The sequence below is a fragment of the Penicillium manginii genome (genome assembly GCF_028828005.1).
Source record: "Penicillium manginii strain IBT 31320 chromosome Unknown utg000005l:1.0-5665137.0:1.0-5668048.0, whole genome shotgun sequence".
Classification (NCBI taxonomy): domain Eukaryota; kingdom Fungi; phylum Ascomycota; class Eurotiomycetes; order Eurotiales; family Aspergillaceae; genus Penicillium; species Penicillium manginii.
Genome location: NW_026643106.1, coordinates 2,672,651 through 2,696,093, shown reverse-complemented (window position 1 = coordinate 2,696,093; position 23,443 = coordinate 2,672,651). Strand labels below are relative to the sequence as shown.

Sequence of the window (23,443 nt, the reverse complement as noted above, 5' to 3'; positions counted from 1 at the left end):
CTTGGAAGCTACAGATTTCAAATTTTGGTCGTACGGGCGCGGGTGTATTGATTGGTGCAAAATGACCTGTTTGTGACACCCGGGTATCAAATCTATACTGTAAAACTTGAAGAGATATCTGAAGCAAATTCAAATTAATTCAGTAGTAATATGCTAGAACAAAGTAATTTAGATAAGTATAAAGCTAGCAAGAACTGAGGCGCTCAAACTCGAGTAATTGAAAGCAACGCCGCGAAGTTAACCGACGAAGCCATATCAAGGTATCTCTCATAATTTCGAAAGCCAGCATAATCAACTACCACCACCTGTTTTTGGTTAGCATATTATACCCAGATGAATACGAATCGATGAAACTTACCACCTCCACATCCTCCACCTCCTCCGCCACCACCACCACCACCACCACCACCGCATCCTCCTCCTCCCCCTCCCCCTCCACACCCTCCACCACCACCTCCGCAGCCGGCACCTGTTCCTCCAGCGCAGCCAGCAGAGCCAAATCCACCACAAGATCCAGCGGCAACACCTCCACCACAGGTGCCCGAGCAACAATTGCCAACGCCACCCGCACTGACATTCATGCAGCTCGGGTTGCACGGGTATGAACCTGCGCTGATGCCAGGGTCGCACATATATGGACCGTAATAAGGTACAATCATGGGATAACCCCAGACGTATGGCGTGTAGTAATAAGGCTCAACACCGCCATCCTTTGACCTCTTTCCTTCAGAACGAGAAACGCCACGCTTTTCAGCCCGGCGGACAGACTTCTCGTAGTTTTGATGCAGGCGGATTCGCTGAAGAGTCCCGACGCGATAATCCTCTGCTGCCAACGTGGCCGGTCGTACGGCATTGTGCGCCGAAATATGAGGGTTCTTATCTGGATCAGAGGAGATATCATTGCGATCGTGCAGCGTGTCTGCGGCGTCACGGGCACGAGATGCCGAGCCTAGGTTGAAAAGGCGATCGTAGAGATCTGGCGCGCGGGTAGCTTCGCAGTACCAGCAGGTGCATTCGCTGTAGATTCCACCGTTTGTGGCTCGGCGGTACATCTTGGTCGTCCATTCAAAGGCCTCGGAAAGCTTGTTCTCGTCGACTTTGTCGTCATGATCGATGAATCGGCGTTGGCCGCCGCCCATAGTACGGATACTATGCCGGTAGTACCGACGCGGCTGTAACTGATGGGTGTGCCAGGCCAGGTCAACGTCCAATGTGGGGACTGCCATGTTCCTTGGATTCGCGAGCATGATATCAAAAAAGACTTCGTACTTCTTGATGAGACGCTCGGCCGTATCCATCACAGTGGGAGAATGCAGCCAGTCGATGTTGTCCATCTTCTGGACAAAGGTCCCCTGGCGAATCACCGCACCAACCAGGTCAAGGGCGAAGGGGCTGAAGTTCTCCCAATAATGGGACATCATGCGACGGAAATGAATTTTCTCTCCCGGTTTACTCCCACGGCCAGCCTTGTGTGCCTGTTTTAGGATAGCGGCGTCGCGAATATTGACTTCCAAATGAGTGCGAAGCTCATCAATGCTCTTGCACCACTCCACTCTAGCATCGGTAAAGGCGAGCAAATCTTTAGAGGCGGCCTCCATCAAACGGTTTGGAAACATCATAGATCGGTGCATCAGGTAAGTCTTCATTTGAGTTGGGCCCGCGGGAATACCGTGCAAGTTGTAAATCGTTCCTGGCATCGGTCGTTTGAAGTTGATCAGTTCCGTAAGGTCTTTGCGAAACTTGGCAACTCGAAGTCGGTCATGATCAAGAATATGTGAACAGGAGCCGCACTTAACCTTGAAAGATGCGTCTGCAAAGCCCGTGCAGTCACTGAATGGCTCTTTAAGCTCGGCTCTCATTTTTCCTTCGGTCCATAACACAGTGAGCGGCTTTTTACAGCAGGGACATTCAACTTCCAATCCAGGAGGATCTTCTAAGTTATCCCATTCCATATGAAGCTGCGTCTTGAACATTTGTATGCTCTTTTCGCTGACAGCATACTCCAGTGTGCGGTCGTGAATGGAGCGATTTATCGCTTCAAAGGGGAACCCTGTTCTCCAGGTACTTAGCTTTCCATAACGAATACAGTCTTCGAGGAAATCCCTGGGATTGAGCATATGAGAATGCCAGACCATCAGGATATCTAGGTCTCAATCAGCATCGCCTCTGTTATACTATCATGGATATATCTCCTGACTCACCAAGCGGGGGTAGATTGTCTTCGCTCCATGAAACCTGAGTCTCGCTATCGAGAATGGTCTCATATTCGGGGCTTTCTAGTTCGGAAATCGTCACAGGTGGTCGAGACGTAGGAACGCATGTGAACCACCATTTGCGATATCGCTCGACGGCGCGAGCTGTGTATATAGCCCAGCGTTTCTCCCGAATACGAGCCCGGGACTCGTTAAGTGCTTGGAGGAAGTCCTTGTGGAAGTCGGATTGTTTGTCGAAAATGCCGAAGAGACCATCGGTATTTGAGACCGTGTCACGCAGATCGGCTAGAACAGCCAGAAACTTGAGGTGCGCAACACATTGGTCGCGCGTCACCGTACTGGTTTGAGAGGGTAGTTTTTTAGTGTCGCTGAGGTTCAGCGTAGGGAAGTTGAGAAGTAGTTCCTCCTCTTGAGTATAGGAGGGCGGCCTCTCCTTGGCGTCAGCGTTGCTGGCGGTACCCTTGGAGGACGTTTCCTGGGACTTGATGTCCGTGGACATGCCCATGGTTGTGGTTGTTATAATCAGTGATCGATGTTGAAAGGAATCACAGAGAGGATAAACGGTAGATAGCGGAGATATCGGATTTGAGAGGGGGTATGTAGAGTGATGGAGGCGAGTGTTTGTGTTGAGGAAGCAAGATGATCCTGAGGAACATGGGGGATTTAAATGAATTCCGGATCAGAGCGGTTCCGCTAGATGAAGAACCATATCAAGTCAGACGTTCCCAAGGGTTGTCAGATCCCATCCAATCGGGTGTTTATGGTACCCTATGGCAATCGGGGCAGAGATGGCGTGGCCGGGCGCTAGACAGGACCAATGATCAAGAAAGCAGTTGCATATGAGGGTCCTGAAAGCGAACCGGGAAAAACGCCTAGCTAAGCCTTGCTAGTGATGAAGTTCAAGCTCCGAGCAGGGCAACAAGCCAATAAAAGTCCGGGGTGAGGTACATGTGACTCCGCAACAGAAGGTTCCATGTGATTTCCATGAAGGGAAAGAACGGGGCAGGGCTTTGGGGCGGGGAAGCATTCGGGGAGCCTTACTCTATGTACCCTATCGTAGGGGAGCGCATTGGGGGGGCCTTGAGGGACCTTGGCCAATCAAACACGCCTGCACCGCCTCCCTGCATCCCCGCCCCCATCTATAGTGACCTCATCGCCTTGTATTAGCAGTATTATATGCTGGCACTTGGAGATTGAAAATTTATTCATTGATTATAGAACATGTTAATCTCCAGCTGTTGAAAGCAAGCTACAATGATATACAAAGCACGGAGTACTTCAAAATGGCACCTGTGCCATTATGATTACACCTAGTACTAGCTAACTATATACCTAGTAGGTGCAGGCATACTATATTAGTGGGTGGGGTGCTCCAAATCAAAATTCCGAGTCCCATATTCTCCGAGTCCGAGTCCAGTAACTTGACTGCGATCAACTGTATACGAGAAGGGGCGTTTTGTGCCCGCCAAGGCTTCTCCGGGCTCAGTTCAATGCAACACTGAGCTCTCCGAGTCCTCGCCCGGCTTGGACAGGTACTTGTTCATCGAAAAGCCTGAGAAAGATCATATTATCTATGTGATAATATTGTTATTGTGTCGTTATGAAGCAGGGTTGATGCGTGGGTTCATTCAAGTTTATCGGAACAGTTCTTGTGGTGCAAACAGACATGGATGAAGATACTACTAAATAGGTACTTGTGATAGTAGTATGTAGTAGTGGGTAACCAACCGTTAAAAAGCATTTGGGTTCATTGCTACCTACCTAGGTAGGTATCAAATCGACTTGCTCTAGGAAATATCTAAGTAGATATGTTATGATAAATTCAATGGCTGGCTGCAATCTCATTCAATCTTTCGGAAATGTGGTAGTATTATTATATCCTATTGATTTCTTCATCAAAACCACTACGAGTATGTATATTATCTCCGACTCGGAGTCTCCCTCAAGTTGCACGGTCCTGGAGGTTTAGAAGAAAACAGCCGTTTACCGTGCGACTCCACATTCCTGAGCACGTCATCTTCTAGATGAGATTCCTTTAAGCGAGAACTGGTCTCGATCTCTCTGGGCGAATCGATCAGCCGCTAGTTGAAAATGAGTTACCCACCTTCCACGGTGGATCACCGGGTGGTCGTTGCGAAAGGGTCATGCTGCACGTGAGCTATGGCTTTTCAATGAATGAACGCCATTGGAATGAGAATGAGCATTAAAATGAGATTTGCCAAGAGATATTGATACTTCAGTCGCGACTGGATATGATACAAAATTGCTTTCAAATTCAAATCAATCATTCATTAAATCCGGGAAATTGTACTCCGTCCTCACCGTTCAGGAAAACCGATTTACCGCATTGCCGGAGTCACCTGATACCTCCCCGCGCTGAGTCACCCAGCAGAGCACGGCGCTCAAAGTTCCAGTTTCAAGTCTGCAATCGCCGTGCGGAGAACTTGCGGTCCAATTTGGCCTGGAAACAAAGCGACTGTCGTACCTGTTCGTTTAAGCAATTTACCTGCATCATCTGTGTGTCTCGCTGGACAAGTCGCCCTTGTCCCGCTCGAAAAATTCGATTCGGCCTGCATCAACGTCATCAGCCTGGCGTCTTTTGGCCGATCAAGCGGAACCGGAGGGCTCCAGAACCCTACCTTCGATCCAACAGTCGGGATCGATAATGCTACAGCTGTTATAAATCCCGTGATGGCGGGCGTGAATCATGCGCCAGTCTCCATGGCTGCTTCCGACATGCAGAACCGCAAGCGCAATGTGACCATGGCGGGGATCGACAGCTCACCGGGGAGTATTGACGAGGCGGAGGATATCGATGGTCGTGATGATAAGAGGCGACAACCCGTGAAGCGTGCCTGTAATGAATGTCGACAACAAAAGGTATGTGCAGCCCAGATCGCGCGACGCCATGCGACGCTGCTCGACATCTGTCCGAGTGGCGACGATGACTGGTTTCGGTCCTTTCCAAACAAGAACAATCCACTAAACTGACACCTTCATTTTCACAGCTCCGTTGCGATGTTGTCCAAGATCCGTGGGTTGATTGTTCTCGATGCCGTCGGCTGAAATTGGACTGCAAAATCGAGTCGAATTTCAAGCGGGTCGGCAAACGCAGCCGCAATGCCGAGATGGAACGAGAGATTATCGAATTGAGAAAACGGATCTTAACCAATCCTTCTTCGACGCCTCTTCCCCAACAACCTCTACCGGCAGACCAATTGACGCCCAAGCAAGAATCCAATCAGGTCAGCCCCGCAGGCGTCTATCAAACACCCTCGGCCGTATCGTCAGACCAATACATGGGTTCTCAGGAAGCCGTAGCATCGCTACTCGACTTGCGATCAGGATTTGACGGATCAAACTATATGCGAAATGGAAACCAACAATTCAAGCGACTCGAAGATGTCATGATCGCTCCGGAGAAAGTGACGGAGCTTTTCAATATGTAAGACGCCGACGAAGACATCGATATTCACTGCCATATCTAACTTTGAGAAAAATAGGTTCTTCACCTACAGCCATCCCTTCCTACCATTTTTAGACCGACAGCAATCCCCGGACGATTACTATGCTGCTTCACCTTTGCTGTTTTGGACGATTATAAGTGTTGGTGCTAGACGATATCAGGGTGACACCGGCTTGTTGAACTCTCTTGCCGGCCCTGTCACTCGCCTAGTTTGGAGCACGTTAGCAGATATTCCTCAAAGCTATCATGTTGTCAAGGCGCTCTGTCTGCTGTGTTCGTGGCCATTTCCCACGAGCAGTACGTCCACTGATCCAACGTTTATGCTTTGCGGAATGATGATCCAGGTTGCCATGCAGCTTGGACTTCATCGGCCATCCCACAGCCAAGACTTCAGCAAATTCCGTGTGGAACTTATTGAAGATGAGCTTAGAGATAAAGTACGCACGTGGGCTATTTGCAATATTGTTGCACAGAGGTACGCTGCCCTACTCACTTTCCCCCTTGAAACATCTTCTCATTGCTTTCTCAGAGTTTCTACCGGATACGGTCAACCTCCGTCAACAATCTACGACTGGACATTATCCTCGAATGATTCCTCGGATCCCAACTTCAGACTACCCGGAGAAATTCGATCTAGGTTGGAGATTGAGGAATTTTGCGATAAGATCACCAGAGCATTGTATACAAATCGACGTGATCCTGTCGGGCTGACTAGCGACCGGGAGAGAAGCACCTTGCTTTCATTCCTTTCGCGGGATTTTGACGAGCTTGAGGAACACTTCAAAGGACAAAACGATTGTAAGACCAGACTAATCCACTTCCGGTTATGCAAAAACTAATTTACAACTAGGTATCACCGATCTATTTCTTCGTGCTTCAAATCTTCATCTCCATTTGTCGGCGTTCTTAGATGACCCTTCTGCGAAAGATTACAGGGAGCGTCTCCTTTCTCTTTACGTTGCAACAACATCATTCCTTGAGGTCGCAATGAAGCTTGAGACCGAAGTTGGACCTGTCCTATCCTATACCCCCTACTATGTTTACCAAATGATGGTTGCTGCCGGCTGCACTCTCCTCAAACTGAGCAAGAGTTTCTTTGCCACCCACATTGACATGGAATACACGAAGAGTCTATTTAATCGCACCATTTGGGCTGTCCGCGGTGTGTCTGTATCGAGCAATGACCTGCCAGAACGTCTTGCGGAGGTGCTGGCTCAGATGTGGAGATTAGGCGGTGCCCCCCCAGATAACAAGCGGATCCGATGTGGATGATTCTCTGAGATTGAAGGTTCGCTGCCGAATGAGCATGTCTCTACTATTCGACTCTGTCTGGCGATGGCGAGAAGATGCTAGAACCAAGGGTCGAAACATTGAAGGTCAGTACTATGTCCTCGTATCATACTTGGAAGTCATACTAATTTCGTAAAGCCTATCTCAAAAACCCGACCAACCCCGATTCAGCGGCCGATTCATCCGCAACGTCATCCGTCGGCCCTCTACACACCTCTACGTCCACGCCGGGTATCTCCGGTGGCGATCCAAGTCTTGCACCGGCACCAATGATCCCAGCCAATCTGGGTGTTCAGGCACCAGGTACCGGTGTTGGCGGACTTCCCAGCGGATTCATGGAACCAAATTACGAGGTCTTCGACCCACTTAACTGGCTGCTCGACGGCCTGGTTGACTTGCCTTACTCATACTCCGCCATGGGCGGAATGGAGCCGCAAGGCATTGTATAAGGCAATTTGCTTGGCTCTTCTGATTCTCTGGCGTTGTTATTTTGCGGGAGTAATTTGTGCGCGTCTCTGTTTGTACTACTATACCACACGGACCCAATCTTTGATACCTCACTGGGAGTTTTCTTTTATTCTCTTATTCTTTCCCCCGCCTTACTCAAGGTCATTATGGTCTGACATTCCCTTGTCTATGATTTTTAACGAGTTTCCTACTCGGCACTCTGGCAATGGAACCGTGTCACAGTATATGAAGCCCTATGTCAATTTACTTCTTTTTCTGGCCCGATTCGACAGTAGCCGCATGCAATATTGAAATAAAAGTCCTGTACGGCTGCAATTGAAAGTCACATTATCAGGTCCACCACGTTAGATTGGCCACTGGCACATGTATAGCCTTGAAGTTACACGCTTGTTTCGCTATTCACAGCGGCGGGCTGCCTTGTCGATTTACATAACCTAGAGTGTGGGTACCATGCCACCAGCGACTCAATGACACTCTGGTTGCCTAGTCATCTTGTAATCCATATAAAACCCTCCCCTCCCTCTTATTTCGCTCTTTGTGGGCCCCTCATCTTCTCGCTCCAGGCAAGAGGCTTCCAATGGCTCTGATTCAATTTATATCGTCTGGATGGCTTGAACCTCCAGTTGGAACTGTGACTATTTTGATTGGTGTCTATGTTATTTTCGGCTGTGTGATTATACTTTCGTTGATTCTTACGTCGAGTCAGCTGGCCAACGTAAGTACCTAGGTAGTTCCATATCATATCCAAGTCCAATAAAACTGCCCCCCCATCAAATCAATGAGAAGAACCCAAGACTAATCCCAAGAAATCTGACAGAGTAATGTTCCTTTTGTGATGACTACACGTACTTGTGCGATTATCTACCAACACTACCGGTTCCTCGTGGACGGGCCGGGTCTCATCAAAAGAGGATACGACCGGTTCTTCGACGGGCTCTTCGAGATCCCGCGTACATTCCGCTTTGGCCAGGTTATCATTTGCAAGCCCGAGTTAATTGACGAGTTGAAGAACACCGGAAGCGCAGTCGCATCTCCGGAGCCATGGATTGACCAGGTGAGGGCGCCGCGCTCCCTTCCCACTTAACTTGCCCGAAGCTCTGGTCTCGGAACTAAAAATTGAAAAGCTTCTTCAAATTTCTCACGTCATGCCTGGGTATTTTCCCCCCGTGGAGGGTGGCCTGCGGTCGCGAAGACTACTCCTGGTGTCATTCGTGGAACTGTGCACAAGCATTTGGATCGGTATATACCCTCAATGAACGAGGCTATACAAACCCAGCTGCGTGCTCTATCCTTTGACGAGAGCGACGGTAAGGAATATTTTTGCCATTTATCTTGGACTTAATGTGGGCCTAACTGATCCCAATTCAGAATGCACGATCAGTTGTTTCGAATTTGCATACTCGGTCGTCGCCCGCAGCGGTAGCTATGCCATGGTAGGAAAACGTCTCGCCAACAATGAAGAGTACCTCAAAGCCGTCAAGGAGCATATACTGGGGATGATCATGACTACCCGGGTGCAATTTCTCGTCCCGGATCGGTTGAAAAGGTAACTTGAACCCTAATCGCCCAGGCTGTCTATGATGCAAGATTAGAATCTGATACCTAGGTAACTTTCAATTTCTAGATATTTGGGTGGCATCATCAGCCGCCTGGCTACAATTGGTACACGCTGGGATATGCATGCATCACGCAAGATTTTGCTTAAGCACTTCGATGCCCGGGCGGCCGAGTACCGCGATGAGATGGCATGCCCTGGGGGTATTAATGATAAAGGTGATCCTAAGTCGACAGATAAGCCAGTCAGTATTTCCTTCAAGGTGGTCAAACTGATCACTTTTACATAATTAGAAAAAAAAGAGCTCTTTTGACCTTGGATCATAGGTTGAGATATTTCGGTGGCTATTCGAAAGCTCGGTACTTCATCATCGATGGAGCTACTCCGAGGTCCTTGGAGAGATGCTATTGCTCCAATTTGCCTTCATATACACAACCGGCTACGTGAGTTCAAGTTCTCATAATAACAAACGATCTTGCAAATAGATTCAGAGGCGCTGATTAGTATCAACAGGCTCTCTACGGCGCTTTGGCCGAGCTAGCCCGACAACCTGAATACATTCAACCACTGCGAGATGAGGTCGAAGCAGTCTTCGCCAATTATGGAGCCACCGTCCCAGCCTGTAATCAAATGATTCTTCTTGATAGCTTTTTGAAAGAATGCCAACGTCTACACCCACCTGCAGCCAGTATGTCCACCTGACCGGCATCCCAGGACGACCAGTCCATAATCTAACAATCTCAACTGCTGCAGTATCCGCCCACCGAGTCTGTGTCAAAGCACTCGAATTCTCCAATGGTCAGTCACCTTCAACTTCTAACTAATCTCAAGCAAGCCCTCTTCCCTTTTACACTATTCGATTACGAGTATGTGGCTGATCTTTGGACCCTACATATACAGGGATTATACTCAAGCCTGGAACCCATGTCGGCGTACCGAGCAGCTGGATCCAGCGGTCAAGTGCATACTACGAGGATCCAGAGACTTTCGACGGTTATCGATTTGTGAAGCGCGCAGCGGCCGGGGCAACAAATACTAGCCTAGTCGACCTAGGCCCCGACTATCTTGTTTTCGGTATGGGCGTGCATGCCTGGTAAGCTCTTAAGCTCATTTCCATCATACTAAAATTTCCTCCCCTTCATCATTTTAATACCAACCGCCCCGAGAACCCTCGGCTGACTCGTTCATGCTTATTGCAGTCCCGGCCGGTGGATGGCAAGTGCCCTAATGAAGCTAGTTATTGCCGAGTTATTGATTCGCTTTGACATTCTGCCCGGGCCGAGGGATCTTCGCAGGGGCCATTGATCGGATCTCTCTCCTTTGAAGAGTTCTATGTTCCCAACTTCGGGCTTAAAGTGCGTCTCCGTCCGCGGGTATAAAGGGTATGATATGGCAGACTGTACGATCGAGAATATTGAGACTATTTTTGTAATCCAAATCACTTGAATTAACCTCATGATGGATTGATTTAACCTGGATATCTCGACTACCGCCAAGTTGAAGTATATTTCCTAGGCGATGATAAGCGGTCGGTGTGGACCCTCGGGGACCCTCTACCGCTTCTCCGTAGGGTCCATACTAGTAGCTCCCCACATCGACATCGACATTCCTCTACTAGGCAAAGCTTCTCTAAACCAAAACCCCCCAGACATTTCAACCACCCCACCATCAACTTGAAATGCCCTCCACCCGCCCATTAATAATCCCCCAAAAGCGAGCCCTCCTCCCACCAAGAACAAACAGCAGCACCCCCCAAACCCAACCCCGCACATATCAAATCCTCAATCCGAGCGCCGTGGCGGCCGAGACGTGCATGAAAGCGGCCCGGGTCCCAGAAACCGCAGACGAGCCTGCGAGCCATCTAGACAGGGCAGATGACGGACCATCAAGGAATCTCACGCGCATTGAGTTCGACTTTGCTGCGCCCCCGCAACCGTTTCTCGATCCGCCGGTTTGGGAGGCGATGCTGAAGCGGGCACGGGCAAGGAGCTTGGGCGTTGAGGGCCGTGCTGGGGGCGTGGGGGAGGGAGGGGAACTTCAAGAGGGAGCAGGGAGCGCGAATACGGGCTCTGAAACTCCTCGAGAGCAAAGGGGTCGAGTGGGGAGGGAGGCGGAGTACAATTCTATAGCGATCCGGGGTCGGTCGAGTATATCTGGGCGAGGGAAACGAGCGCGAGGGGTTGGGAGGGGGGGTTCAAGTTCAAGTTATTGGGGAGGGCGACGGTGATACGGAGGTTGTACAGTCACACCTGAGGCTATAACCCCCCATGGATCGTTCCAAGAGGGGCGGTTGGAGTTCTCTGTCAGGTTCTTGCAGGGTAATCGATCTAGATGGACAGGCGCATATTTGCATAAGAGAAAACAGGGCTTTATTTAATCATGGGCTAGAAATGCCTGTTCAGATAACGCGGAGTTGCTTATGGTACATTCCAAGTAGGCCAAAACATAACAGGCGCAGGGTGGGCATAAGCATAAGTCATCGAGTCGTCAGCGGTGCGTCGTAAATAATTCGTAGATCTCGTATCGGAAAGGTTTCAATTCATGCACGCGAAGTGGGAGGGGAAGGGGGAAGGGGGGGGAGGCAACAGAAACAAGGCATAAAACATAAACATAAATCAAACTTCCATAGCGGAGAAACAGGGGCAGGGCAGAGCATGTCGATTGACTCCCAGATGCAGGATCATCGTAAAAGATTTCAGTCATGTTGAACATATCCAGGCAAGATGCAGGGTTTAACGTGGCGTGGATAGCAAATCAGCGGGCGACTCCATTGGTGGTGCTGGACGCCACATAGACTGGCCCCCCAATGCTTTGCTTGAGGGTCTCACGGCGAGCAGCTCGTTTCCTCTCATCACGTCGCTGACGCAGACGTCGGAGACGGGTTCGCACATTGCGCAACGACATTGATCGAAGACGTAGGCTCCATCGACTAACCTGAGGAATGACACGGTAGCCATGCTGATACAGTGGGGACCGAATCATGCCCCGATCGACCAGACTGCCGCGACTAGCGTTATAGTCCAATACTCGTCTCATCTCGGGGCTGTATTGTGCCAGCGAGGGTGGTCCGTCGAAGATAATTCGTTGTTGGGGCAGGCCGAGTGAGTTGTTGACGAAACTGTCAGCGCCGTGGACGCTTTGGCGAGCGGATCGTCCCTTTTCTGGGGACCCGGGGATATCATCCCAGAATCCACGCGGTCGCCAGAAAGGGTGTAGGGTACTGTCCATCTCTAATCCCGCTGTCCGGTTTTTGGCTGATCGCATGGACAGCGTCCGAGTAATGGCATTGAATGATTCCGATCGTGGCCTGGCGCCCCAAGGGCGGCGAACCGAGTTCCAGCGACGACCTAAGCCTGCGCCACCATCTTTGTTCTGGTTGAAATCTCCAGTTTGCTGGTGAGTGGGAATCGGCGGTAGAGGCTTGGAAACTGGAGGCTTCGGTGGTGGGCGTGGGTTCTTCAGTGGGGAGTCAACGAGGGCAGTTGCTAGGCGTGAAGATAGACCACTCAACGGATCATCAGCTCCATCGGTGGGTATCTCTGGTGTTCGTGGATAGAATTCGGGATTGTGGAAAGCCTGGAGCACGCATGTCTCAGGTGCCATTCGAGGCTGGTTGACTAGGAGCAGCGATCGGTTATTGTGCGGGAAGAGGCTGACGGCAGTTGCTTCTCGGATCTCAACAGGTCCAGGAGACGAGGACGGAATCGACCATTGCGTATACGGTAACGATGGAGGGCGCAGAGTAGCCATGTCGTCGGTCGAGCTGATCATCAGGGCTGGTAGATTGGGCGGCGGCAGAAGGCTCTTTCGTTGGGGTGGGGACGATGACTGGTTCTGAGAGTCAAGGACGTTGTGGCGTGGCGGGGAAACGGGCTGCTTCTCGAGTCGTTTCTGCATCTCCAGGTCCATGGCGATTGTGTGACTGCGCAAGCTATCTGATGTGAGAGATGTGGCCCGCGAATTGTTACGGCTGGTTGGAGCAGAAAGCGACGAGCTACGAGGCGGAATGATAGGACGACCAACAGGGCGGCCTCGAGAGCTTGTGTCTCGGGACCGTGCAGATGCTGAATCCGACATGGTTCGCTTGCGCTGCCGAGGAACATCTATGGAACCCGATCCTTTCGATGGAGCTGGGGCCCGCTGGCTAGATCGCTGAGACGTAGGCTTCGACGAGATGTGACTATTCGGCCCCGACCTCAAGGAGGAACGTCTCTCCGGTACAACGACGACGGGGATGATGTCAACGGAGGCTGGAGGCGCACTTGTCGTGGTCTTTGAGGAGAAAGATACGTCTGATGATATACTGCGACGGTCCTGCTCGGATATGCGGCCTGCCTTATGGACAAGGCGATGCTGTTGCGAATCAGAATTGGATACCGTGGACGTGCGTCCTGAAATGATGACAGGCGAGCTTGCCGATCTAAGGGAGCCTCTCTTCTCTGTATGTCGCAGTAGCCTCTGCGCTCGTTTAGGGGAGTCGATGATCACCGCCTCCACGGTAGATGTGGAAGATATTCCTGATAACCGGCGAGAGTCCGGTTCTTCCTGGGATGGCCAACCAATTTCTGCCCGGAAACGCTCCATTGAAGGGCTCGCTGATAAGTTGGAGGGTTCTTTTAGTCTACCACGTAGAGTCTGTTCGCGTATCAGCGAGGCGTTCAGATTCAAGACGTCCAGCGTGTCATTATCCGAGGCCAATTTAGAACTTTGCCGACTTTGAGTTGCTGTGGCTTTCGAGGCTCTGCGCTCGCCAGGAAGCGGAGTGGGTGATCCATCCGCCGGGTTCGCCCATTCTCCATCGAACGACTCAAATCCTGTCTCATAGTCCGTTTCGCTGAGTGGTTGAGAGGTGGATTGCGGAGTATCTTTGTCTCTGGGACCGGCAAGTGATGCCCGCAACACAGTCGTCCCATTCGTGAAAGATTGTCTTGAGGAGGAAGGAATCCTCCGGCCAATCTTTTGCGAAACGCTCCGAGAACGAGGGGTTCGCACTGGTGTGTCCATATCGCCATCCGATGAGATATTCTCGCAAGCAGTTTGAAAGGACTCAGCCCGCGAGGAAGATGATAGGAAATTCCCCAGCTGATTGAGGGTCGGTCGTTTTGTCGAAGTCGTGCGAGGTGGCGTCACATCGGGAGTCGGGGGTTTTGATGGTCGGTGAGGCGTCACCATACCGGTCGAGTGATTCTCTGAGGTGGACGAGTCGGTCTTGCGGGGGGTACGATCGTGATCGTGGTGGCCCATGGTTTGGTCCGGGATCGCACCAGGCGGAGTCAACGGAGGAGCCGGCGCAACTGTGGCATTCTGATCCGGAGAGGCCGGTTGGGCAAGGTCGACAGAATCATGGGAAGTGATGCCCGTACTAATACCCCTCCGTGGGAGGGCCTTGTGGGACCTGAAGAGCGGTCGCCCTGATGAATCCACCGATGGGCCGCTCGTCACCTCCAGGCCAGGCATCACAAAAGTCAAACGGTGAGAGGATGTGGGATGCGATCAGTATAAGAGGGGTTTTATCGCATGACAATTTCCTTTCTCCTCTGGATCTTCTTTAGATGATTGACTTGGTCGTCAACGGTCGCAGGGATCCCATCGCGGGACAATCTTGGGAGGCTCACGCAGTAGGCAGGGAGAGTATAAGAGAGTATAAAGAGCGGACGGGAGGGTAGACGAAAGATGATAGATAAGGATGGTAAAATGATGGATCGTCGGATGTTTCTGCAGGATGCAAGGGAGTCGATCAAAAGGACAGAGGGTTCCAGTGAAAGGAGGAAGAGAGAAAGGCTAAGGCAAAGCCTGGTGAATGTGAATGAATGTGAGTGGCTGGGGCTGCCTGCACGATTCTACAAGGCAAAGGAGGTGGATTTGGTATATCTATTATAATTAGTACGGAGTATATTTAGGGGTATTTAGTAAATTTAAGATCAATGAGAAGAAGGAATGTCTTTCGTTTCTTTGGCCTGTTGATCATGTTCCAAGTTGTCTTTGTCTACTCTACTGGTGGTCTAGCCTCAATATCCACGTCAACGGGCACTCCATGTGGGGGTTCCTGGGCCGGAACTCTCCTCGGCACCCTCCGATCTGATCAAGAGATATACTACCTAGGTGGAAAATGGAGACATTCAATCTGGGCATGTTTCAGATTTTTGTGCCTCCTTCTCCTTGCTGCCAGCATGTTTGACCCCTTGAGTGGATGCGCCACACTGGCACTCACATTCCAATGCTGTATGGGAGGAGATAAAATGCACGTCTCAGGTTTGCTTCAAGAGCTACTGCATACAGTACTCCGTACTCGCCAAGAGGATCCAGATGTCGGGAATCAATGAGGTAGAGCCATCCTATCACGATCACCTGGGTAGACTCCAGAATCAGGCTTCTGTTTCGGGGTGACTAGAGGTAGGGTTTATGTCCAGGATGATGCCATTGATGATTTCAATTCAGAACCAGTCATACTAGTAGTAGGTCACAACTTGCAATCAACAGGGAAGGTGGACATGGGGACGTGTGGCGAGCATGACGCTCTATGAATCACAGCAGTTCAGCATACCAGTAGTACTACTATTAGATGGAATATTGTATGAGTAATATCTCCCGGGTTAATATATCGACTTGTAAGTACTCCGTACAAGGTATAAGTAATATAATCTACAGGAAGCGTGCCATACCTAGCCCTCCTCACTAAATCAGCGATGACATCGGCGAAGATCCCACCGCGTCATAGGCGTCAACTCCCCCGCCAACCTCCAAGCCCATTCTGACCTCATCAGGTTTCCCCCTTTTACTCTCCTCCTCTCCCACAACTCGTTTCTTTTTCAAATATTCCCCCAAAAAAAGAACTGTGCGCGTGTGAACTGGTGCTTTTCCTTTTTTTTCTCTCTTTCCTTTCTGGTTTCTCTCTCCATCTCCATCTTTTTCCCACCCACTGCCAACTTTTTTCTGGACCGGGACCAACAACGTCTTTAACGGTTTTCCCTGTCTCCCCTCGCCCTCTCTCCCCATCTCTCTCCTCAACACCCCCTTAACCTCCCCTGACTCTCCCTCCGCCCTCGAATATCCATCATGAGCACAATACAGAACATCAAAAACTTCATTCGGCATGGGAAACAAGCTCGCTTTGTAACACCTCATTCCGAACCTACCACCGACGTATCTGCCATCCACGCCGAGCCACAACCACAACCCCAGCGCCAATTCTCTCCCGCGCTAGAGGCCTTTGACACAGGGGATCACCGTGGGAATACCCATGCGACCGCACAACAACCTTCAGATGCCCATTCCCGCCGCGATCGCTCCGTCGAAATTGAACGCATCGTTGCCGAAGAGAAGGAAACTCGCACCAAGATGCCTAGATACCCCGGCCTCGAGCGCTGGATCCTCATTGAGAAAATGGGCGATGGCGCCTTCAGCAACGTCTACCGTGCCAAGGACTCGACCGGGCAGCGCGACGAAGTCGCTATCAAGGTTGTCCGCAAATTTGAAATGAATAGCAATCAGGTAGGGTGACCCGGTGGTCTTTCTTTTCTCCTCTCTCCCTTTTCATTGCCTTGCCTATCCCTCTCTCTCCCTCTCTCTTTTCTTTTTCTTGCTCTTCCAATTGTTTCTGGTCGGGAGAAAGAGGTGGCAACACATCGCCAATACATATTCTGTAGTCCGATCATCTTCATCCGAGCGTCAAGGTCCCCAAGGCTGCAGAGGTGCGCAAAAACTCCCATCGCATAAGCTCGGTCTCCAATATCTACCAACGCTTCGTTGGGTATCGCGGTCTGTCCGCTACCTGGCTGCTGCGCATTGGGTTGGCCTTTTTTTTATATCCTTTCCTTCACCTGATATGGTTGTGTCGATCATTTACTAACGTCTTATCTCTACCCCGCAGCGAGCAAACATCCTCAAGGAAGTCCAGATCATGCGCAATTTGGACCACCCCAACATCGTGAAACTGGTCGACTTTTCCGAATCCCGCCAATATTACTACATCATTCTCGAGCTTTGTCCTGGTGGCGAGCTTTTCCACCAGATCGTGCGATTGACATACTTCAGCGAAGACCTGAGCCGGCACGTGATTTTGCAAGTTGCGAAAGCGATTGAATACCTCCACGAGACATCTGGCGTGGTGCATCGGTTCGTCCATCCTCTTGACTGTTGCGCTTGAATCATAGCTAACTAGCAGAATAGTGATATTAAACCCGAGAATCTTCTTTTCTACCCCACCCCTTACGTTCCCAGCAAAACCCCCAAACCACAACAACCGGGTGATGAAGAGAAGGAAGATGAAGGAGAATTCACTGCGGGAGTTGGCTCTGGAGGTATCGGTGTAATTAAGATCGCCGATTTTGGTCTGTCCAAGGTAATCTGGGACAGCCAGACGATGACCCCCCTGTGGTACTGTTGGATATACCGCCCCCGAGATCGTGAAGGATGAACGGTATTCAAAGAGTGTGGACATGTGGGCTATGGGCTGCGTCCTCTACACCCTTTTGTGCGGTTTCCCTCCCTTCTACGACGAGAGTATCCAGGTCCTTACGGAGAAGGTTGCGAGAGGCCAATACACCTTCCTATCACCATGGTGGGATGACATTTCCAAGTCGGCCCAGGATCTCATTTCTCACCTGCTAACTGTCGACCCCGAGAAACGTTTCACGATCAAAGAGTTCCTTGATCACCCTTGGATCAGAGAAACAGATGAGGAGACCACCGCGGCCGCTGACGCGCCGCCTCTGGCCACACCCCTTGGCCCCGTCTACCAACAAGGCATGAAATTCGACCCCGTCGGCGCTGAATCAGCTCCATACCAACCCAACAGCTCCCGTGCCTCTTTGGATGTTCCCTCTGCTGGCGCAGACCGCCGAATGGACTTCCGTTCACCCGGTGCATTCAATCTACGTGAAGTGTTCGATGTCGGTTATGCAGTCCACCGACAGGAAGAAGAAACCAAACGCCGTCGACACGTCCGCCAACAGGCAGCCCAGAGCGGTAGCTCAGTGGCTGGTTTCCAGTCCGCCCTTGGATCTCTCAATGAAGGTTATGACGACGAACCCGATTACCGTGCCCGCCTTGAGGCAGCTGCCGACCAACCGCCACTCAAGGTTGCCAAGCCCAGCAATGGCGGCGAAATGGCCGGCATGGAAGCTAAGCTTCGCTCCACCAATCTCGGTGCCCAAAGCAGTGCCGCGCAGGCGCGACAAGCCCATCGACAACCTCCTCGCAAACAAGGGTATGGCCAACACGATGCGACTGTCGCTGCCGCTGCCAAAAGCAGCATCGGCCAGAGAGCCCAGCAACCCTTCGAACTCAGCTTAAACGGCGCAACGCTGCTGGAAAAGCGTGGTCGCCGCAATCAAGGGCAACCGGTGATCTGATCTGATCATGATCTTTTATGCACAACATACAAGTCTATTGTGTTTCAGCAGTGCTTTGGTTCGCTTCAGCCCTTCATTCATCTTTGTTTTTTTTTTCTCTTCTCCTTTTTCTTCCTCCTTTCACGAGCGACGTTGCATGATATTTTCTTCTCTCATCTGTTATTCCCTCCAACCTCTGTTATACTACGCAGTTCATCTCATCATTTTCTCCTCCTCTCGCATCCTTCTCCTATTTATCATCTATCTATCTATCTCTCCATCTCTATCTCTCTCTATTTTCGGAACTGTGCGTTATCGGATCAACTGGCGAAGAAGAGCATACATACTCCAAGGCTTTGTTTGACTGGGAATCTGGGAAATGGGCAACGGTGAACGATGGGTTTGACTGGCGACGGTCTTTTTGTGTTATGCGATGTTATCTTTCGTTAAAGTGGCTTGTAGGATCCTGGTCGGAGTTCTTCTTGTGCCTCTTACCTTCTCCTGTCTACTAGGCTTTATCTTCAAGGGGCTTCGTCGGTCTTTATCACATATTTCTGATTTCCTTGCTTTACCTAGAGGACACTCCCTCCCAAGTGAATTTTGAACTAGATTTACGGGCAGCCCAAACGCGTGTCGGCTTTGCCTAGCTCTGCTCGTCTTGCCTGCTCTTGTTCTCTCTTCGATCATTCGTACTGGTACTAGTAGTACTATCAGGTAGACTTTGGCTTCAATGTACTGTTCTCGGGCCCGGTTCCATAAGATGGCTGGAATCATGTCTCCAGGGCTGCCACCCAGTCGCACGAATGCCCAGGTAATTCGGAGGGAGGATATTTAAAGATGATATAGATTCAAATCTGATATACAATTCAAAAGTCACGATGGTATCACACATATATCCACTGGGGAGCCTTATCGCTCACTCAAGTATACAAGAAAGTCCAAAATGTTCCGCAATCGAAAAGAAAAGAAAAGGGCCCGCCTCATTTCATCTCGCAGAAAGGCGCCAGGCTCAGCTCCAGCAAGTTTCGTCACCTTATAGCCATAAATATAAACATAAACATAAGCTCAAAGTCATAGTGGAGCCAAGGGTCATACTAGACCCTGATTCTGTTATTTGTGGGGGAGGTTGCTGACATCATGACAGCGAAAGCGAGACTTTGCTCTTACAAAGTCTGCTTGCCACGAGTCTCGATGGGGAGGAAAACCATGGCTACAAATGCAGCCAAGATCAGAGCGCCAGATGCGTAGATGGGCGCATCAGCACTGGCAGTGGAAGCGTAGATGGCGACCAGTGGAGCACATAGACCAGCAATACGGTTCAAGCAACTGCAGATACCCGTGCCGGTACCACGGTTCGGGGCAGGGAAGACCTCAGGTGTGTAGGCATAGAGAACACCATACATGATGTTCTGGAAGAAGGCCTCGAGGCATGTGCAAGCAAGCTGCACGCTAGCGTTGGTAGAGGCAGTGAAGCAGAACAATAACACGCCGGTGATCAGAGAAGCAACGGCCATAGTTCCCTTGCGGCCGATGTACTTGACCTCCACGGTGTAGCAAGCCAGAAGGGAGCCAGGAACACCAACGATGGAGGTGATAGCATAATTGCGGTAGGTGATGTAGGCCGAATTGGTCTGGCCACCGGAGCTACCCAGGTACTGGGGCAGGAAAGCGTTGAACAGAGGATATCCCATACCAATGGTGGTCCAACAGAACCAAAGGATGACGGTGGTAATTCCGAGGCGCTTGTTGTTAAACAGAGGTCCGATGCGCTCCATAGAGAATTTGGAAAAGAAGCGCTTGATAATGTCAACGAAACCAAGCTTCTCTTCCTCCGTTGTCTCGGGGTGTCCGCCAATCTCGTTCAGGATCTCGGTAGTGAGCCAAGTCTTAGTCTTGTTCTTGTAAGCGATACCGTGGACGGAAGCGACAGCCTCGTCCTGGCGGCCGCGGGATAGCAGGAACTTTGGCGACTCGTAGAGGTGGAAAAAGAAGAAGCGGGCGATGAACATGCAAAAGGTGAGAGCACCCAGAGTCAAGACCAGATAACGCCATCCCATGTTCTGCTCTTTGGTGCAGTTCTCTGCGCTCTCGCAGCTAAAAGTGGGGATGAAAGCCCAAGCAAGCAGACTAGAAATTAGCTGGCCAATGGGCCACCACACACTCAGCATGGTCAGCAGATTTCCAGAGGCCATGGGCAGGAACTCCAGGAAAAGAGCGCCATCGACGGGCAAGTTGCCACCGACACCGAGACCCAGGCAAGCGTACAGGGCGGAAACACTAATGAATTGTTAGCCACGAAAAAGGACAATAATCAGTTTTGTCAAAGAGAACATACCCAATCCAGTTAGGAGCACCACCAGCGGCCAAGCCGAAGGCACCAGCCAAAAACAGAGTGGTGTTGAAGGCGACTCGACGACCAAGAATATCAGAAGCAATACCCCAACTTGAGGCACCGACACAGAGGCCCAAAAAAAGAGCACAGGTGGTGAAGCGAACCTCGGATTCCGAGATTCCAAATTCATAAGAGATGGGGGTCAGAGTAAGAGCAACACCCTAGTAGAGTTAGCTTTGATGAATGCAATATAACCGAATTTTGTCATGTTTTGTCTTCTTACCTGGAGCCAGAGGCTAGAAAAACAGGTCAGCCAATTATTCGATAAAAATAAGAACGGGGTTTAGGACAAAAGGCACTTACTTGTCTGCAAGCCAACCAAAGCCGCAAAGGAAGAACAATTGCCACTGGTAACGACCCATGCCGATATCCATGAGGGCACTGTTGATAACCTTCGCCTTTCCTAGATGATCGAACCGGTTAGATCTTGAATAAAAAAGACCCACTTCACCATATCACAGTGACGGGCGCTTCTGGGGCTTGTAATCACGGATGGGATTTCGACATACGGTCATATACAGAGTCATGTGCCGATGCGGCGATGTCAGACTCGACCTCCGCACGTAAAGACTCGATGGTCCGATGAGAAGGTTCGTTTACAGAACCACCTGAGGAGCCATTTTCGGATGAAGAAGCCCACTCCAGAGACTTATTTGCATTCTCGGCCTTTTTCTCATCGTCGGTCAGTACGGGCTTTGGGCGTGCCGGAGCATCAGCCAGCGGGATGACCACGCCCGGGAAGTTCTGTCGATCCCTTTTGAAGGGGTTAAATTTCTCGACTCCCATAGTGACGGTTTACGGACAAGTCGCTTTGGAAATGGAACAGTTGGTGCTATTGCGAAAGTTGATGTGAAGGGTTCGTGAGTCGTTGGTCTAGGGTAAGACTACAATTGGCGCAATCGAGATTGAAAGACTATCGGGGGTCTCATCAATGGTGGTCAAGTTCGCACAGGGAATTCTCTGGAAGATCGGTCGAGGTACGGAGGCTGTAATTGCTGGCAGGCGCGCACGGGGACTTGCTAGTATATGAGAGTCGAGGCGTGGAGTGGGTTGAATGGTATGGTATAGTCGAAGGAGCAGAACAATTCTGTCTTTTCTTGTCTTTTTTTTTTCTCGGAAAGTGAAATATAAAGAGGTGTAGGTAAGGTAGGATGATACTCAGGAGGAAATACAAGGAAAGCTGAAGATAGCTCTACCTCGAACCCAGAGAGTGTAGTTGAAAGGTGGGGGGAAGAAGGGAGTTTGGAAAGTTGAGGAGAAGAAGAAAAGGAAAAAAGAAACCGATGGGAGAGCTCTAATATAGAAAATAGAAACCACGGAAATCCAGAATCGCGCTTTCCCTTCTTCTACTTTTTTTTCACCTTTTTTTTCCTCCGCAAAGAAGTAACGATGGTATTAAATTACGGGATGTCCGGATTTCCAAATTGCGACAAGGACGGGGAAGACCCTCAGGAGACTAGTCCCCAAAGAGGCTTAGTGCGAAATACAAAGTGCATTCGGGTGCGGCCATCCCGTCTGGGGTTGGTGTGTATTGGTATTACATGGGGTACAGTGTACAAAATAGAGAGTACGGTTAATCTCGGAGCCTTGACAATATCAGGCAGACTTGAAAAAAAAAACTTGAATAAAACGAATGAGAACTGATAAAGTCGTAAAATGAAAATGAAAATGAGGATGAGGATGAAAAAATACCGAGGGCAAAGAAACAAGACGCCCCTGAACACGACGAGCTGCCGAACACGGTATAGCGCAGCCACACCCTGGCAGCGATCGCTCAGAGGCGTCATCTTCAACCCTTGACTGGCTACTCGTCTCGGGCCGCTTTGGGAGGCCGGTCCGTCCATACGGTCCGTGAAGTTTCCCATTCATTTTCCCTATCCTCTGTCAAAGGTCGGGATAGATAATACAGTGGTGGATGGGAACTTCCCAGAGCTAGAATCTTGCGCGGGGATACTCCATATGGATAATACCCTCTTTGTGCACAGCCTCAAGAATACCGGAGTGAGAGCCAATTGGAACCGTATCAAAATGGCCATTTGGCCATAAAAACCGCATGCGATGGACTCCACGTGCTCAGGACGACGTCATCGCCTTTCTCTGTCGATGAATCCTGCTCGTCCAATCGCCATTTCTGGTTCTTTCTCTGTCCATCCTCCGCAATGACCTGACTTATTACACACCGATACTTTTATCATCTTATGTGCCGGTGCCGATCCCCCACGAGTTCAAGATGTGATGTTCAAGAGGGAAGATCTGATTTTACAACGAGCACGACCCTTCTCAACGAAACCCGGTGGCGCTTCATCTTGACCGCATTCGGGACTAACCTCGCCGAGCCATGGGTACAAACCACTCTGAACAGGCGAAGACTTTGATAGACGACCTCCTCGTAACAGGAGAGGGGCAATATGACTGGCTGATTCTACTTTCGCGTAGTTGAGTGCACGAATCAGAGTGTCCTCCCTAGCGACCAGTGCTTTTTCCATCGGCCGATGGTAATTTATTCCACAGGTATCCCCCTTGTAACGTGGGCGCCGCCACCCCGAAACTGCTTGTCAAGACCCCAAATCCTACACTGTATGTGATGATGCTGCACTCTGTGTGAGACGTGGGTCGGTTAGTCCCGGTTTCTTTTTCTTTCCTTTTTTTTATTACGTGGAGACTGGGGGTGGTCCCTCGGCAATTCCCGACTGTCTTGTGGACTCAGTACCTACCATAACAATACCC

General features: G+C 50.4%; 7 protein-coding genes across 7 annotated transcripts; 4 read left to right on the top strand and 3 right to left on the bottom strand.

Annotated features, from left to right (window-relative positions):
- Window positions 1–203: 203 nt before the first annotated feature.
- On the bottom strand, window positions 204–2,718 carry N7533_007402 (uncharacterized protein; the record flags this gene model as incomplete). The annotated part of the gene is made up of 3 exons (XM_057104052.1): window positions 204–305; window positions 576–2,143; window positions 2,202–2,718. 3 exons carry the CDS (start codon window positions 2,716–2,718, stop codon window positions 204–206), a joined length of 2,187 nt encoding a protein of 728 aa, XP_056959009.1.
- A 2,186-nt stretch (window positions 2,719–4,904) lies between these two features.
- N7533_007401 (putative C6 transcription factor (Leu3)) lies at window positions 4,905–7,418 on the top strand (the record flags this gene model as incomplete). Its single annotated transcript, XM_057104051.1, has 6 exons — window positions 4,905–5,093; window positions 5,222–5,658; window positions 5,717–6,154; window positions 6,209–6,477; window positions 6,530–6,841; window positions 7,108–7,418. 6 exons carry the CDS (start codon window positions 4,905–4,907, stop codon window positions 7,416–7,418), a joined length of 1,956 nt encoding a protein of 651 aa, XP_056959008.1.
- Window positions 7,419–8,014: 596 nt separating this feature from the next.
- Window positions 8,015–10,089, top strand: N7533_007400 (cytochrome P450; the record flags this gene model as incomplete). The annotated part of the gene is made up of 9 exons (XM_057104050.1): window positions 8,015–8,152; window positions 8,255–8,491; window positions 8,630–8,744; window positions 8,806–8,983; window positions 9,062–9,236; window positions 9,319–9,435; window positions 9,506–9,680; window positions 9,746–9,790; window positions 9,893–10,089. 9 exons carry the CDS (start codon window positions 8,015–8,017, stop codon window positions 10,087–10,089), a joined length of 1,377 nt encoding a protein of 458 aa, XP_056959007.1.
- Window positions 10,090–10,670: 581 nt separating this feature from the next.
- N7533_007399 (uncharacterized protein) lies at window positions 10,671–11,219 on the top strand (the record flags this gene model as incomplete). Its single annotated transcript, XM_057104049.1, has 1 exon — window positions 10,671–11,219. One exon carries the CDS (start codon window positions 10,671–10,673, stop codon window positions 11,217–11,219), a length of 549 nt encoding a protein of 182 aa, XP_056959006.1.
- Window positions 11,220–11,746: 527 nt separating this feature from the next.
- On the bottom strand, window positions 11,747–14,449 carry N7533_007398 (uncharacterized protein; the record flags this gene model as incomplete). The annotated part of the gene is made up of 1 exon (XM_057104048.1): window positions 11,747–14,449. The coding sequence occupies one exon, from the start codon at window positions 14,447–14,449 to the stop codon at window positions 11,747–11,749; it is 2,703 nt and encodes a 900-aa protein (XP_056959005.1).
- A 1,599-nt stretch (window positions 14,450–16,048) lies between these two features.
- Window positions 16,049–18,345, top strand: N7533_007397 (Serine/threonine-protein kinase srk1; the record flags this gene model as incomplete). Its single annotated transcript, XM_057104047.1, has 5 exons — window positions 16,049–16,483; window positions 16,639–16,683; window positions 16,863–17,107; window positions 17,162–17,333; window positions 17,422–18,345. 5 exons carry the CDS (start codon window positions 16,049–16,051, stop codon window positions 18,343–18,345), a joined length of 1,821 nt encoding a protein of 606 aa, XP_056959004.1.
- Window positions 18,346–19,487: 1,142 nt separating this feature from the next.
- On the bottom strand, window positions 19,488–21,502 carry N7533_007396 (uncharacterized protein; the record flags this gene model as incomplete). The annotated part of the gene is made up of 5 exons (XM_057104046.1): window positions 19,488–20,601; window positions 20,660–20,877; window positions 20,940–20,952; window positions 21,020–21,119; window positions 21,226–21,502. The coding sequence occupies 5 exons, from the start codon at window positions 21,500–21,502 to the stop codon at window positions 19,488–19,490; spliced, it is 1,722 nt and encodes a 573-aa protein (XP_056959003.1).
- Window positions 21,503–23,443: the final 1,941 nt, after the last annotated feature.